Source organism: Lissotriton helveticus, chromosome 11 (genome assembly GCF_964261635.1).
Source record: "Lissotriton helveticus chromosome 11, aLisHel1.1, whole genome shotgun sequence".
NCBI lineage: Eukaryota > Metazoa > Chordata > Amphibia > Caudata > Salamandridae > Lissotriton > Lissotriton helveticus.
In genome coordinates, this window is record NC_136072.1 from 5,059,639 (window position 1) to 5,075,470 (window position 15,832).

General features: G+C 54.4%; 1 protein-coding gene across 1 annotated transcript in view; it reads right to left on the reverse strand.

The window, feature by feature from the left end:
- The window catches only part of LOC144791007 (putative cation-transporting ATPase 13A4), a 331,299-nt gene extending 317,758 nt beyond the window's left edge, over positions 1-13,541 (reverse strand). The window contains exon 1 of the mRNA XM_078665633.1: positions 13,427-13,541. Within this exon, the coding sequence (XP_078521759.1) occupies positions 13,427-13,483 (57 nt within the window). The 5' untranslated portion in view covers positions 13,484-13,541. The remainder of the gene's footprint in view (positions 1-13,426) is intronic.
- Positions 13,542-15,832: the final 2,291 nt, after the last annotated feature.

Below are 15,832 nucleotides of genomic sequence, written 5' to 3' on the forward strand. Positions count from 1 at the left end.
CAGAGAGAGAGAACTGAGGGTAGAATAAGAGAGACAGGGAGTCTGAGGGTAGAGAAGGGGCAGAGAGAGAGAACTGAGGGGTAGAATGAGAGAGCCAGGGAGTCTGAGAGTAGAGAAGGGGCAGAGAGAGAACTGAGGGTAGAATAAGAGAGACAGGGAGTCTGAGGGTAGAGAAGGGGCAGAGAGAGAGAACTGAGGGGTAGAATAAGAGAGACAGGGAGTCTGAGGGTAGAGAAGGGGCAGAGAGAGAACTGAGGGTAGAATAAGAGAGACAGGGAGTCTGAGGGTAGAGAAGGGGCAGAGAGAGAACTGAGGGTAGAATAAGAGCGCCAGGGAGTCTTTCTGATTTTTTGTGTCTTTTGATAGACGAAGCTTTAAAATAAATACCCAAAATGAAGAAAACCATGCAATGCACGACAGACTCAACAGCACATTGTGGCATTAAACTAAAAGTTAAAGAGGGCATCGGGGAGCAGGTCTGGGGTTTGCCCCCAGGGGGTCTGCAGGCCTGATCGTGGCAGGATGAAAGGACTGGCCCGAGCTGCCTCAACCCATGTCTCAGAGTTTATCTACAGGTGCCCCCCCCCCCCACGGTCACACGCCCCGCACCTTCTGTTGTAAACATCAGACAGACGTGAAGTTCATGAGAGCGACAGAATCACAGCAAGGACCGGAGCCGGGCCGGGCAGTGTCTCAAACTGTGACTCAGATCACACAAGAAGTCAGCTGACGCCGTGACTGACACACAAGTGTTACCGTCCTCACAGCCGGTGAGTGCCACAGATCACACAGCGCTGCCAGGTGCCACAGATCACACAGCGCTGCCGTGCTCACAGCCAGTGATGTGCCACAGATCACACAGCGCTGCGGCGCTCACAGCCAGTGATGTGCCACAGATCACACAGCGCTGCGGCGCTCACAGCCAGTGATGTGCCACAGATCACATAGTCAACTCAGGGCTACATAACATTCCCCCGCCCCACATACCCAAACCCGCAAAGGAAACACAGACAAATAGAGTTTGGGTACAAAAATTGCTGCAGGATTTATTTACATACAACATATGTAAAGATGGTGGGTTAGCTTACGGGCGATCCAGGACAGGCCGCATTCTCGCCACCTGTCCGCCTGTTTGAGCCAAACAGCACAGTGGCGAACCACCCAACTGCTGTAGAATATAATTAAATACTGACACACCCATTTGCTGGGCGTGACTAGGCAAACCCCCGGCTGCACAGGCCCACAACCGCCCGAAGGACTACTGGGGTGCCGACACGGATTCCTGCACCTCCCATGAGGTTTACAGGTTAGGCTCTGGCACCCCTATGTGCCCACTGAAGTACATCATTTGCACCTCTCTTCTTCCGGATCGCCCCGTAACTCCGCCACAGCCTGTGCGGTGGTCACCGCTGCCGCACAGGCCCCCCACCATTGTTACTTATTCTACCTGCAACCTCTGCTCATGAGTTCTTATTTCAAGTCCAGAGGAAAGAGGTATAAGCCAACAGGCGAGAGGAGAACACCATCTCCCTCAAAGTACCCCATGACCTTTTCCCGAATCACGTCATGGTAAGAAAAACAGCCCACTGTGCTGCGAAACTTTGTCATGGCCGCATATATGCGCCTTCCTGCTCTCACGATAGCCTCGCTGGACTTAGCGCCCCGCCAATGTCTTCTAGGCACTGTTTCAGACCACCAGACTTCGCATTCGCGCAAAATGCTGCCAACGATACCCAGGTCTGTCTACAAGCAGCCGGTATCCCCTGCCCCCCTTGGGTTTTAGGCTGGGAGCGGCTACCGACAAGATATTGTTAAGTTAGTTTGGCAGGGAGCCCCCAAGGCTGACCTGTGCAGGGGCTTGTATGGGAAGTAACAGCCACCACGACACCAATGTGCCTAACCACCCGGGAACAGTCCCATTGCCCCATGAGGGAAGACTATCCCAGGCCAGAGACCAGGTGATGGGAAGGGCCCCCCCTGCAGAGACTCTCCCCCGGAAAACAAGCGCAGTCACAGGAAATAATCAACTGCAAGATTACGCATAAGCGACTAATCCTCCCCAGGATACAGAGTCTATTGCAGTGCGCAAAGCATATTTTGGAATGACTAGCGAATAGGTCTTACCAGAGGCAAACTGGAAGCCTCGGGGACAGCCGCGAACACTTGCCCCCCCGGATCATACCTGAAATCCTAAAAGACTTCTCGGGCCCACCCCAAACCATTATTGGCAGTCCGTACTCTGGCTGTGGAAGCCACAGCTATTCTCTGTATAACTGAATAGAGTGTTACACTGACGGCAGCAGACTGCGGGTGAGCTGCCAGCGGGCCCCCGAGCCTCGGAAAAGAAGGCAGGAGATCCAAGAAGGGGGGGGGGAGACTAAACGAATGACCCTCCCAAGCATGGCAGACCACACATGTGCCTTAATCGAGGGTACCAAGTACTATTTCTCAGTTACGAGTTGTTGCCAATCATGCAGTGCTCCCTATAAACCTGTGATTGGTACTCATTGTTGCATGCCGGGCCACATCTAAACACCCTTCTTTAGACCCTAGTTTAAGATTAAACACTCTGAAAACTCCATCCGTGTACAGGTCAGAAGTAGCCTGAGATATCCACCCCACTAAAATCGTCTGGCCTAAAAGAACATGTGTAACAGACGCTTAGGTGGAAAGAGGAGTATTACGCCAGAGGAGCCAAGGAGGGAGGAGTCTAATGTAGATCCACTCAGCTATACGGGTGACACTAAATCTCAGCCTGGGCTATCAAACAATTAAACCCCAGGACATTCAAATAATGACAATCCTCCCGCTTAACTTACTGTAGTAAACAAGAGGACCCATACATGGCAGACGACGTCTGCGAATATGAAAGTGGCATAACCAGTCTATAGGTTTGAGACATGGCATAAGAATATTAGACTCCAGCACAACGCCCATGTTAGCAATGGACTAACCGAGACCGGCCGTTGTGCCTACCCATTAGGCTGAAGACCTCTACGTGGTGAATGGGGGCAAGGAACGTGAGTGCTTTGAAAATCATATACATAGAAGGATACTGGATTTTCTTTGAAGAATATCTGCGTGTCAGATACATGTCGAACCATCAAAATAAAGTAGACGTGCCATGCCTAGACGTCCGGATACTAAGTGACGGGTCCCGAAAAGCAGCACTATCACACGCTGCGTTTTCCCTTGGTTACTTTGGGCTGAACTCGCAAGGATTGGGTGCGAGTTATCTGAGAATAGGGCCAAGGGAGTGTCATAGGCAGCGCTAAGAGGAAGAATATGGGCCCCCAGGAAGGAGGTGGGATGATAAAATGCAGCCATGGTCACTTCAGCAGAGGAGGAATCAAGTGTCCTAGGAACCCCTGCACCTGCTGCAACTACGCTCTCGATTACGCCCGTCTCAGGGAGGGAGCGTCTTCGACAATGAACAGGTGAGGGTCTTATTCCAAATACCTGTCCAGCATCCTGCTGTAATATTCTTGGACCAGTTCTATCACATGCTATGCCGATGACAAACTGCCACCCACAACGTAGAGATCACTACCTGCAATGCCGATCTATAGCTAGATCAGGGAGTGCCAATGCTAGAATAGAGACCAGTGTCAGCACCACTTCCCGCATTTACAAGGGCCAAAAGCAGTCATAGAAACTCTATTGCTGGTACGGATGAGCAGGACAAACTAGGGTCTCATCTGCAACTCATGCTAAAACCCAAAGGAGAGTTCCAAACAAAATTGGACCGAAATTGGGACCAGTGACACCACCACATCCCGAATTTACAAGGGGCAAAAGCAGTCGGTCAACCTCTATTGCTAGTAGGGATGAGCAGGACAAACTAGGGTCTCATCCGCAACTCACCTTATAACACGATACCCTTGGACAGGATGTTGCACATTCAAAGCCGAATTCCCACTGAGCCGTGCTCCAAAACATATGAACACACCGGTTAACAATTATCTGCCTAGTGAGGCTCCCGTTAACACTAAAGTGTCTTTTGATATTCACGTATGAATATGTCCCATAAACCAGTGGATCTGCAATAATGCCAGAGAAGTGGCGACTATAATATTGGCACCTGTGTTAATCAGCTAAATTAATAGCCACTGAATGCGGTTTACTTGGGGAATCATTGCATGAAGTGACCCGAAATCCGGCCACAGATTTACCGAATAAATACCCTAAATAAATTTAAAGGTAATTTAAACATCTACAGGCAAACATTCAGGGGTGAGAACCGCGTATTACAAACAGTAGAGGTACCTGCTGTGTAGTCATAATCGTTTAAGAATCATCAGGTGTACGACAGTCCGGGAAATAGAACATGCCCGTTTGCAAAAACAGCACTCGCGGGCAAGAACGATGATATCCTGCAGTGCTGAGAAATGACATTCTATGAGAAAACGTGGAAAGGACACACAAAATTCCAGCGTGTGCGGAGAAACTGAAACCGAGAGACTGTTCCCCCTGGTGGCCAGCACGCACCACTGCCCAAGCAAAAGGCCGAGCGAAACAATTGCTAACGCATCCAAGACCAAATTATGCCCAGCAATTGCCAGAGTGCGGTGTTGCTGTAAACGGCACGAGAACCAACAAAAACCCAGCAGGCAAAGGGGTGGCCAGGACATCCAGCGAAAACGTCTCTCCGCTCCCGTCGTTGCCCGGCCTAAAGGCATGTACAAGCACCCTTGTTCTGTGTACCATGGCCTGGAGGGCGGCTGTGTGGACCAAGTGTACACTGCCCGACAGGGGGGGGATTAGGGGTGGTGGGTGGAAGGCCACTCCACCAGTCTGCCACTATAAAGACGTGCATGCCAAAACACAATCAAAAGCCAACATGTCTGTGCCCCACCAATAATTAGCCCTGAAGCCAGATGGCGCATCCTTACGCGGACATCTCGCACATAATTGCCTTTTAAAATGGCCGGACATGTACGCCATTACCCGCGTGCCCCGGACATGGTGAAGCGTACTTCCCATGCCAGTGGTGGCAAGTTGACGCCATTACCCACGTGCGCCGGACAAAGTAAGAGATACCGCCCCAGGAAATGGCCGGCTGCCCAGGAGCATGGAGTCTATCTTTCCAACAGACTGTAAAGATGTCTTTATCCTCTGATCGATATGTCACTGAGGCATACATGGAAAATAGTATAGTCGAGATCCGCCTACAACCTGTTTAGGACCAGCGCAAGGACCACACAAATCATCGCATTTCAGAATGCCATCCTCTACCATACCGGAAAAGAACAAAGCCGGAAATGAATAAGGCTGCCGAGGACAATAGCGCATCACTCCCCGCATGCTTACACAACCCTTGACCCTCGGACACCTGGAGCGAAACTCCCCCTCTAGCTCCAGCCACATTTTCTCTACCGCGCCGAAGGCACAACTGAGAAAACATGGTAGTTCGCACTTTAGCACGTTTCTAATTAATCATCACAAACAATATGCAGGTATATTTCTGAACCATAGAGACAATGATCAGCACACACCGTTGGTTCATATCCTTTTTAAACTACTTTCCTGCAAAATGGTAAAGCATTTCAAGTGTTGTCAAACGCATTGCGATTGCGACCCCACGATTTCTAGATGCTCTAGATACCACCACAGATGTCACTAATACCTCAAGTAGTGTGACATATGCCACAGAAACATGTCCACTAAACCTTCTCCTCAGGTATCGTTACTGCTAATGTGACGCTCGGACCCTGCGGGAAAGTCTGCGCTAGAACGTAGTGAGCGTCGCCACTGCAGAAGGACCGCACTGCCGAACGCAAACTCCAGCGCTGGCCCGGCGCCGCATACACCTGTGTAGTCGCCCAGGGTCACATGAACGCACCATGGGAGGACAATGCGAAGCCTCCGACCCGCCTCCCGACATGGGGACCCTGGCTGACGCCTCGGAGGCAGGGGGGTGGGGGAGAAATGAAGGACATGGTTCGAGTGAACGAAGGGGCTGGCCCCACCACCCCCCGACACACACCGCAGAAAACGCGAGGACGGGCTATACACCAGGGCGCCGACAAAAGCAGATTTTCTTAACCGGGCGGTGTTCTATTACACCACGAAAATATACAGCCAAGCCTCCCGGACGGACATAGGGGTGGGAGCTAGGTGCATGGTTGCTGGCAACGAACCCCGACACAGGTGGTGCCGCCGACTGGACCCACTCCACCAAACCCAAATTGAGCCGCCCGATGCTAGCGTTGCTGACAGGATGGGCCTGGGGCAGGGCAGTGAACAGCAAGGCGCGTAGCCATACTAAACCGTGGCGACGGAATGCTGAAAGATGCAAAGCGTAGCCTTTTGCTATCAATACTAATTGACCTAATTTTGGTGTCAATTGGGGTACATCTGCCCGCCCCCGCCCGGAAGCCAAAGCCGAAAACCAAAACTGCACTGCGACCGTTAGATTAAATGAGCCGACGCCGCGGCTCGAACACTGGTCCCCAGCTCCAGAGTCAGCAACTCTAACCGCTGAACACGCCTCTGGCTTCGCAAATGAGCCCGTCGGGCCCCTATGCTGTTACTGTGCACAATACCTCCGTCAGACATAACTGACCCCCTAACGAAGAACTTATGTAACACTTGCTTGGACAAAATGTCGCGGACAGATGAGAGAAAAACCCCCCCCACGAGCGCCGCCTCACCGTCGAAAGCCTAATACATTTGCAAGGCAGTCTCAAAACATCACACTGGTAAGTAACAAGAAAGGGACGGCAGCGACTTGAAAATGAACCTTGACGGTATTAAACATTAACTCCTAAACAGTGAATTCACACTAATACCCGGACGTAAGGATATCCCGCTAGACAGCCACACTTAGTGGTTTCCGACAGAAGGCATAGAGTAGCGGTGGACACTAGGACGCAATTGCATTAGTAATCGCGCCCCCAATCAACCCGGGAAAGAAAGGATATCTGTGCCCTGAGGGACCGAATGCGGCACCGTGAAACCAAAACATATCATAAAACCAACAATCACGCATGATTATGGCAAGCCGCACAAACATCTCGGCCCTAAAACCGAGAAAGCGCAAGAAAACCTAGCGTTCATGCAAACCAAACGCCTCTCAGCCCCGATTCCATGAGATGGGGGCCACGACCACTGGTCAGCTCAGCAGCACTGGTAAATATGGGGACAACACACTCATATCTCCGCAGGCCCCAGTCACAAGTGCCGCCCCACTCCGGGGCCCAAATTAAGCCTTCTTGATCCCGTAGTCAGAAACGATCAAAAGGAAACACTTTGCATGAACGATGGTATTCCTTGAATGCAAAATACACGGTACGTGCATAATGATGAAGCGGGTAAAAATTGGCTCATCCTTCACAGCTCCCCCCCATCAACATGAGTACAACCATAACGAGTCTTGGCCTTCGCCTGAAAGCCCGCGCACCACCAAGCATGCACTATCCCTTTGCCATAATCCTCACAAAAGAAACCAAGCAGCACGAGGATACGAACCTCCGACTCCGAAGAGACTGGTGCCTAAAACCGGATCCTTTGACCGCTCGGGCCACGCGCCCACCTGTAAATAACTGTACACATTAGAATACCACACACCGCGCCATACTTGAGGGCACTGCGCACAAGCACGATGTCGCGAGAAAGCATCCAGCTCAGGCCCCAGGTAGGAGCAATCAGAAGCGCCAGATGCACAGAGCATGGCTAAGCGTACACACGGAAAAACACGCTTACCCTACCCTTCGGCCACAGCCCCGATGATCGTAGAGGGTCGGCATCGGACTCCCGGGAGAACCATTACCCCACGGACAGTCCCACCACGCGGGGCTCCCCGGACCAGCCCGCACCCCCCAAAGAGAATGCGAGGAAAATCAGACGACGAGGAAGGGGGACGGACGAGGCGAAGGAGGTAGGGAGAAATACACAACATTACACACCCACGCACAACCTGGGGAAGGTTCGACCCGCCAAAATGCAATATTTGTAAATCCTACAATTGCCGCCACAATACCACACAAACATGGCCACTCCAGCGCCGGAGAGATCACACAAAAGACGCCCAAACCTTTAGGGAAAACGGGACTCGGTATAGCAAATACAGCGGGGCCCGACAAGAACAGGCCGGGCCCGCGCTGACCGGAGGACAAAGACCGGAAGGAAAACCGGACGCCCCCCCCCACAGCAGCCCGCTCTAGCGGGCCGCCTCGCCAGGCTCCCACCTCACACGGAGGGAGCAGGCGGCTACAGTAAGGGGGGGGGAGAGGGTAGGCCCAAGGCCTCGCTCACCTCAACACGACGAGGTAGTCACAAAAGAGTGTCCCGCAAGATCGTACGGCGTCCGGGCGGCAAAGAGGCTTAGGATAGGGGCACCACAGCATAAGTACCCCTGAAGCCCCTCCCCGCCGCCCGGACGAGATTCTCGGCAAGCCGCCTCCTCCAACCGGTGAGGCGGATGTGCCGGACAGGCAAGTGGGGGCGGGACCGCCCTCCTTGACTAGGTACCCGCCCTCTTGATGGCCACTGCGTGGCCTCGGGCAGGCGCACAGCGCTGCGGCGCTCACAGCCAGTGATGTGCCACAGATCACACAGCACTGCCGTGCTCACAGCCAGTGATGTGCCACAGATCACACAGCGCTGCCAGGTGCCACAGATCACACAGCGCTGCGGCGCTCACAGCCAGTGATGTGCCACAGATCACACAGCGCTGCCGTGCTCACAGCCGGTGAGTGCCACAGATCACACAGCGCTGCGGCGCTCACAGCCAGTGATGTGCCACAGATCACACAGCGCTGCCGTACTCAGAGCCGGTGAGTGCCACAGATCACACAGCGCTGCGGCGCTCACAGCCAGTGATGTGCCACAGATCACACAGCGCTGCCGTGCTCACAGCCAGTGATGTGCCACAGATCACACAGCGCTGCCAGGTGCCACAGATCACACAGCGCTGCCGTGCTCACAGCCAGTGATGTGCCACAGATCACACAGCGCTGCGGCGCTCACAGCCAGTGATGTGCCACAGATCACACAGCGCTGCCGTGCTCACAGCCAGTGATGTGCCACAGATCACACAGCGCTGCGGCGCTCACAGCCAGTGATGTGCCACAGATCACACAGCGCTGCCGTACTCAGAGCCGGTGAGTGCCACAGATCACACAGCGCTGCGGCGCTCACAGCCAGTGATGTGCCACAGATCACACAGCGCTGCCAGGTGCCACAGATCACACAGCGCTGCCAGGTGCCACAGATCACACAGCGCTGCCATGCTCACAGCCAGTGATGTGCCACAGATCACACAGCGCTGCCAGGTGCCACAGATCACACAGCGCTGCCAGGTGCCACAGATCACACAGCGCTGCCGTGCTCACAGACGGTGATGTGCCACAGATCACACAGCGCTGCCGTGCTCACAGCCAGTGATGTGCCACAGATCACACAGCGCTGCGGCGCTCACAGCCAGTGATGTGCCACAGATCACACAGCGCTGCGGCGCTCACAGCCAGTGATGTGCCACAGATCACACAGCGCTGCCGTGCTCACAGCCGGTGAGTGCCACAGATGTTATGTTTGTTATGTTAAAAGACTTTTTACTGCGCACGGTCACCAGTCGGTTTCATGGCGCTCATAGACAAAGCAGGGAGGTTAGGCAGTAAGGTTTAATCATAGGCTAGCTGGAAGAGATGGGTTTTGAGAAGTTTGCGAAAGCGGGTGTAATCAGGGCAGAGTCGTATAGTAGAGGAAAGGGAGTTCCAGGTTGAGGGGGCAAGAAAGGAAAAGCAGGAGCCACCATGTTTTTTCCGTTTGAATCTGGGGACAATTAAAAGATTGTGGGCCGAAGACCGGAGATTCCTTAGGGGAATGTGACGTTGAGGCTGAAGGAAGTGAAGGCTGGGGCAAGGGCAAGGAGTGACTTAAAAACAGTACAGCCCAGTTTGAAAATGCATCGAGAGGCTACCGGGAGCCAATGCAGTCTCCTCAGCAGGGGCGAGACATGTTGGTGCTTAGGCTGTTGAAAGACCAGTCTGGCCGCCTGGTTTTGCACCAGCTGAAGCCGATGAAGGTGGTAAGCAGGGATACCCACATACAGGGAGTTGGCATAGTCAATACGGGAGGTGACAAGGGCCGTGATGACAGGTGTGAGAGCATCTATGGTGAGGAACCTTTGGATTTTACAGATTCTGCGCAGATGGTAGAAGCAAGCAGAAGTGAAGGCGTTAATTTGAGGTCTCATGGATAAGTCACTAGAGATAATCACGCCAAGGCTTCTCACAGTATTGATGGGACGGGGTGGGGGCCCAAGAGAAGGGGGCCAAAAGCTGGAACACCAAGGGTTGGAAGGCCCGCCTGTCAATACCAGCTTCGTCTTACTGGGATTGAGCTTCAGCTGGCTGAAATGCATCCACTCAGAGATGGCAAGCATGGTGGATTGGAAGTTGGTACAAGAAGAAGGAGAGGTGTCGATGGGAAAAATTAACTGTAAGTCATCCGCATAATTGAAAATGGTAACAGAGGTGTGACGGAGGGAGGCTAAGAGGGGTTGCATATAAAGATTAAATAAGAGGGGCGAAAGAGCAGAACCCTGGGGGACACCACAGGAGAGTGACGAGTAGGGGGCAGAGAAGGTGGATAGAGGAACCGATTGAGAGCGTTGATGCAAAAAGGAACTGATTTATGTTAGGGCCATGCCCTGGATGCCCGCGTTTCTGACACGGTCGATCAAGATGACGTGATCGACCGTGTCGAAAGCAGCCGACAGATCTAATAGAACAAGGGCTTGGGCCAAGTTCTTATCGGCACCTTGTCTCAGAGCATCCATTACGGCCACAATGACAGCTTCCGTAGAGTGGGCCGGTCTAAACCCGGCCTGCTGGTCGTCAAGAAAGGAGGATTTTTCAATGAACTCACTGAGGCATCGGGTGACATAAGTCTCCAAAACTTTCCCCAGATAGGGGAGGAGGGAGATCGGCCGATAGTTGCTCAGAACAGATGGATCCGCACCAGGCTTTTTGAGTATAGGTACAACAACTGCTTGTTTGAAAGCATCGGGGACAGAGCCTGTGGCGAGTGAATTGTTAAGGAGAGCTTGCGGGGGACCCGGACAGGCCAAGAGAGCTGCTTTCAAAATTTGAGGGGGACAACAGTCATGGGGGGAGCCTGAGCTGACCGCCTGTAATAGGGAGGTGAATTCGGACTGGGATAGGGGAGGGAATCCGTGCAGACAGCAAGGGTTCATGGGAGGTAAGGGACAAGCCATGGATGAGGGAGGGGAGGGGATGTTTTTTTGATGGAGGTAATCTTGTCAATAAAATACGAATTGAGGGAATCACAGAGAACCTGTGATGGTTCAGGTTGTGCAGTAACACGGTCAGGCAGGGAGAGTTCTTCTACGATGGAAAAGATGTCCTTAGTTTTAGATGCTGAGTTGAGAATTTTCTGGGAGAAATAGAGGGATTTGGCAGATAGAATGGATTTTTTGTACAGTTTTAGAAGGTCAGTAAAGACAATTTTTTGTAGGGGATCCTAGTTGCGCCTCAACCGGCGCTCAGCTTCCGTGCTCACAGCCGGTGATGTGCCACAGCTCACACAGCGCTGCCGTGCTCACAGCCGGTGATGTGCCAGAGATCACACAGCGCTTCCGTGCTCACAGCCGGTGATGTGCCACAGCTCACACAGCGCTGCCGTGCTCACAGCCGGTGATGTGCCAGAGATCACACAGCGCTTCCGTGCTCACAGCCGGTGATGTGCCACAGATCACACAGCGCTGCCGTGCTCACAGCCGGTGATGTGCCAGAGATCACACAGCGCTGCCGTGCTCACAGCCGGTGATGTGCCACAGCTCACACAGCGCTGCCGTGCTCACAGCCGGTGATGTGCCAGAGATCACACAGCGCTTCCGTGCTCACAGCCGGTGATGTGCCACAGATCACACAGCGCTGCCGTGCTCACAGCCGGTGATGTGCCAGAGATCACACAGCGCTGCCGTGCTCACAGCCGGTGATGTGCCAGAGATCACACAGCGCTGCCGTGCTCACAGCCGGTGATGTGCCAGAGATCACACAGCGCTGCCGTGCTCACAGCCAGTGATGTGCCAGAGATCACACAGCGCTGCCAGGTGCCACAGATCACACAGCGCTGCCGTGCTCACAGCCAGTGATGTGCCAGAGATCACACAGCGCTGCCAGGTGCCACAGATCACACAGCGCTGCCGTGCTCACAGCCGGTGATGTGCCACAGATCACACAGCGCTGCCGTGCTCACAGCCGGTGATGTGCCACAGCTCACACAGCGCTGCCGTGCTCACAGCCGGTGATGTGCCAGAGATCACACAGCGCTTCCGTGCTCACAGCCGGTGATGTGCCAGAGATCACACAGCGCTTCCGTGCTCACAGCCGGTGATGTGCCACAGATCACACAGCGCTGCCGTGCTCACAGCCGGTGATGTGCCAGAGATCACACAGCGCTGCCGTGCTCACAGCCGGTGATGTGCCAGAGATCACACAGCGCTGCCGTGCTCACAGCCAGTGATGTGCCAGAGATCACACAGCGCTGCCAGGTGCCACAGATCACACAGCGCTGCCGTGCTCACAGCCAGTGATGTGCCAGAGATCACACAGCGCTGCCGTGCTCACAGCCAGTGATGTGCCAGAGATCACACAGCGCTGCCAGGTGCCACAGATCACACAGCGCTGCGGCGCTCACAGCCGGTGAGTGCCACAGATCACACAGCGCTGCGGCGCTCACAGCCAGTGATGTGCCAGAGATCACACAGCGCTGCCAGGTGCCACAGATCACACAGCGCTGCCGTGCTCACAGCCGGTGATGTGCCACAGATCACACAGCGCTGCCGTGCTCACAGCCGGTGATGTGCCACAGATCACACAGCGCTGCGGCGCTCACAGCCGGTGAGTGCCACAGATCACACAGCGCAGCCGTGCTCACAGCCAGTGATGTGCCACAGATCACACAGCGCTGCCGTGCTCACAGCCGGTGATGTGCCACAGATCACACAGCGCTGCGGCGCTCACAGCCAGTGATGTGCCACAGATCACACAGCGCTGCCGTGCTCACAGCCAGTGATGTGCCACAGATCACACAGCGCTGCCGTGCTCACAGCCAGTGATGTGCCACAGATCACACAGCGCTGCCGTGCTCACAGCCGGTGATGTGCCACAGATCACACAGCGCTGCGGCGCTCACAGCCAGTGATGTGCCACAGATCACACAGCGCTGCCGTGCTCACAGCCAGTGATGTGCCACAGATCACACAGCGCTGCCGTGCTCACAGCCAGTGATGTGCTACAGATCACACAGCGCTGCCGTGCTCACAGCCAGTGATGTGCCACAGATCACACAGCGCTGCCGTGCTCACAGCCAGTGATGTGCCACAGATCACACAGCGCTGCCAGGTGCCACAGATCACACAAGCTCACAGCCAGTCCACCTCCTGAGCATCTCTTACCATCTGGTTCTCGTCCCCTTCATTGATTATCGATCGGTTCTCGCCCTTCAGCCCCATCCTGCGGCAGCGCCCCCTGCTGTGGGGGTTCAGGGAGCCTCTGAGGGGTGCGGCTGGTGCAGCTGGTGCACTCACAGCTCTGCAGACACTGACTCCCGGCTCAGCCTCACGCACAGACACGTGCGGGGCCTCCACCCACAGGCCCCGCCCCCTCGCGCACGCCCAGGGGCGGCCCCTGAGGGTGGGGGTCCCCCGCCCCCCCTCCCGCAGAAAGGCACAAGGCCCTCTCTCCTCGGCCCCGCCCACAAACTGCACCTGACCCAGGGGAGGGCGGCTCGGAAAGTGGCTGGGCTTAAAGTGGGCCGGGTCCTGCCGGCTGTTCTTAAAAGAAGGTGCGACACGGGTTCTCCGTTTTCACCTTCGGGGTGGGGGCAGCTTAATTCTGCAATTGTCCCACCCCCGCCCTCATTGCTTTTGATCTGACTTCAAAGATACTCTTTTTCCAGTCGATTCCAGCGCAATCTTGGAGCCACCCGGGCATCCGACGAGGACACACTCACGATCACAGGATGTGAAGCGGTGGTGTGGGTCGAACCTGCTTCCTCAGCTCCAGCCGTTACGCCACAGTCCCTCTCACAAGGACACACTCCTGATCACAGGATGTGAAGCGGTGGTGTGGGTCGAACCTGCTTCCTCAGCTCCAGCCGTTACGCCACAGTCCCTCTCACAAGGACACACTCCTGATCACAGGATGTGAAGCGGTGGTGTGGGTCGAACCTGCTTCCTCAGCTCCAGCCGTTACGCCACAGTCCCACTCACAAGGACATCTCATGCTCACAGGACGCGGAACGGGGGTCCGGCTCCAACCTGCTTCCCCAGCTCCAGCCGTTACGCCACAGTCCCTCTCACAAGGACACACTCCTGATCACAGGATGTGAAGCGGTGGTGTGGGTCGAACCTGCTTCCTCAGCTCCAGCCGTTACGCCACAGTCCTTCTCACAAGGACATACTCCTGATCACAGGACTCGGAACGGGGGTCCGGCTCGAACCTGCTTCCCCAGCTTTAAAGGCGGCAGCTCCAGCCGTTACGCCACAGTCCCTCCCACAAGGACATCTCATGCTCACAGGACGCGGAACGGGGGTCCGGCTCCAACCTGCTTCCCCAGCTCCAGCCGTTACGCCACAGTCCCTCTCACAAGGACACACTCCTGATCACAGGATGTGAAGCGGTGGTGTGGGTCGAACCTGCGTCCCCCAGCTTCGAAGGCGGCAGCTCCAGCCGTTACGCCACAGTCGCTCCCACAAGGACATCCTCATGATCACAGGACGTGGAGCGAGTGACCGGCTCGAACCTGCTTCCCCAGTTGCGAAGTCGGCAGCTCCAGCCGTTACGCCACAGTCTCTCTCACAAGAACCGAGGATTTTTAATATTATATACAACGAATTGACAGTTGTTGCTCATTTATCTTACGCAACTTACAACCATTGACAAAGCCAACAGTCCTGGCTTGTGGCAGGTGTAAATGTTACTTGTAATATTGATCTGGCTCCGGCTGAATGGACAGTAGCAGCGAAATACCCGCTGGGCGGCCACTATTCCAAGCACAGATGTTTAGCTGAAGCGTTTTAAGCCACGCCCTTAATGACATCGGCCACGCCTCTGAGAGACCCCCAGATGTTTCCATCCCACTTAAAGCCCTGGGGACAGTGGTGCTGTGTGCAGTGTGGGGTGGGGTGACTGAGCTTAGGGGCGCCTAAAAGGCCTGGATAAAAAACAAAATATATTCAGTAACTAGTTTGGGTCTTTCACCTTCAGGTAACTACCTATGAATAAGTAACTCACCTTAATTGCAAGTTAAGGGAACACCTCAGTGAGTTAATGTGCAGCAGAGACCTGTACCAGTCACTGGACAGCCTCAGGCTTCAACCCCGGCTGGTGCAGCCGGGAACAGTGCCTTGTGTTTGCTTAGTGCCACGAGGCCTCAGGCTGTGACAGCAAGCGCTGTAAATCTGGAAGCCAGTGTTTTAGAGTTGCATCACACACAGTTTGAGACCGGCTGCTACAAAATGCACAAAAAGTTTCACCTAATACTGTGTTCCAAAATACAGATTTTAGTAATACCCAGGCTACATTGAGCATTTTTGGGACTGTCCATCAAAAGCGAACTCTTCCCAGCTCAGCTGGTAACGCCCTTGCAGCGCCACTCACCTGTGCCAACAGGAAGCTTCAAGTGATTCAATCAATCAAAGCCAGGAGCTGCTTCTAAGCGCTCTTTACATTTACAGCCCACTTTACTTTCAGAGATTGACCAGTTATGCACATTTACATTTTTTTTAGCAAGCGGGCACCCTGGCAAGAAGGCTTGTTTAGCGGTCTGCCCTCCCTCGGTTTCACAGCACAGGAGACTC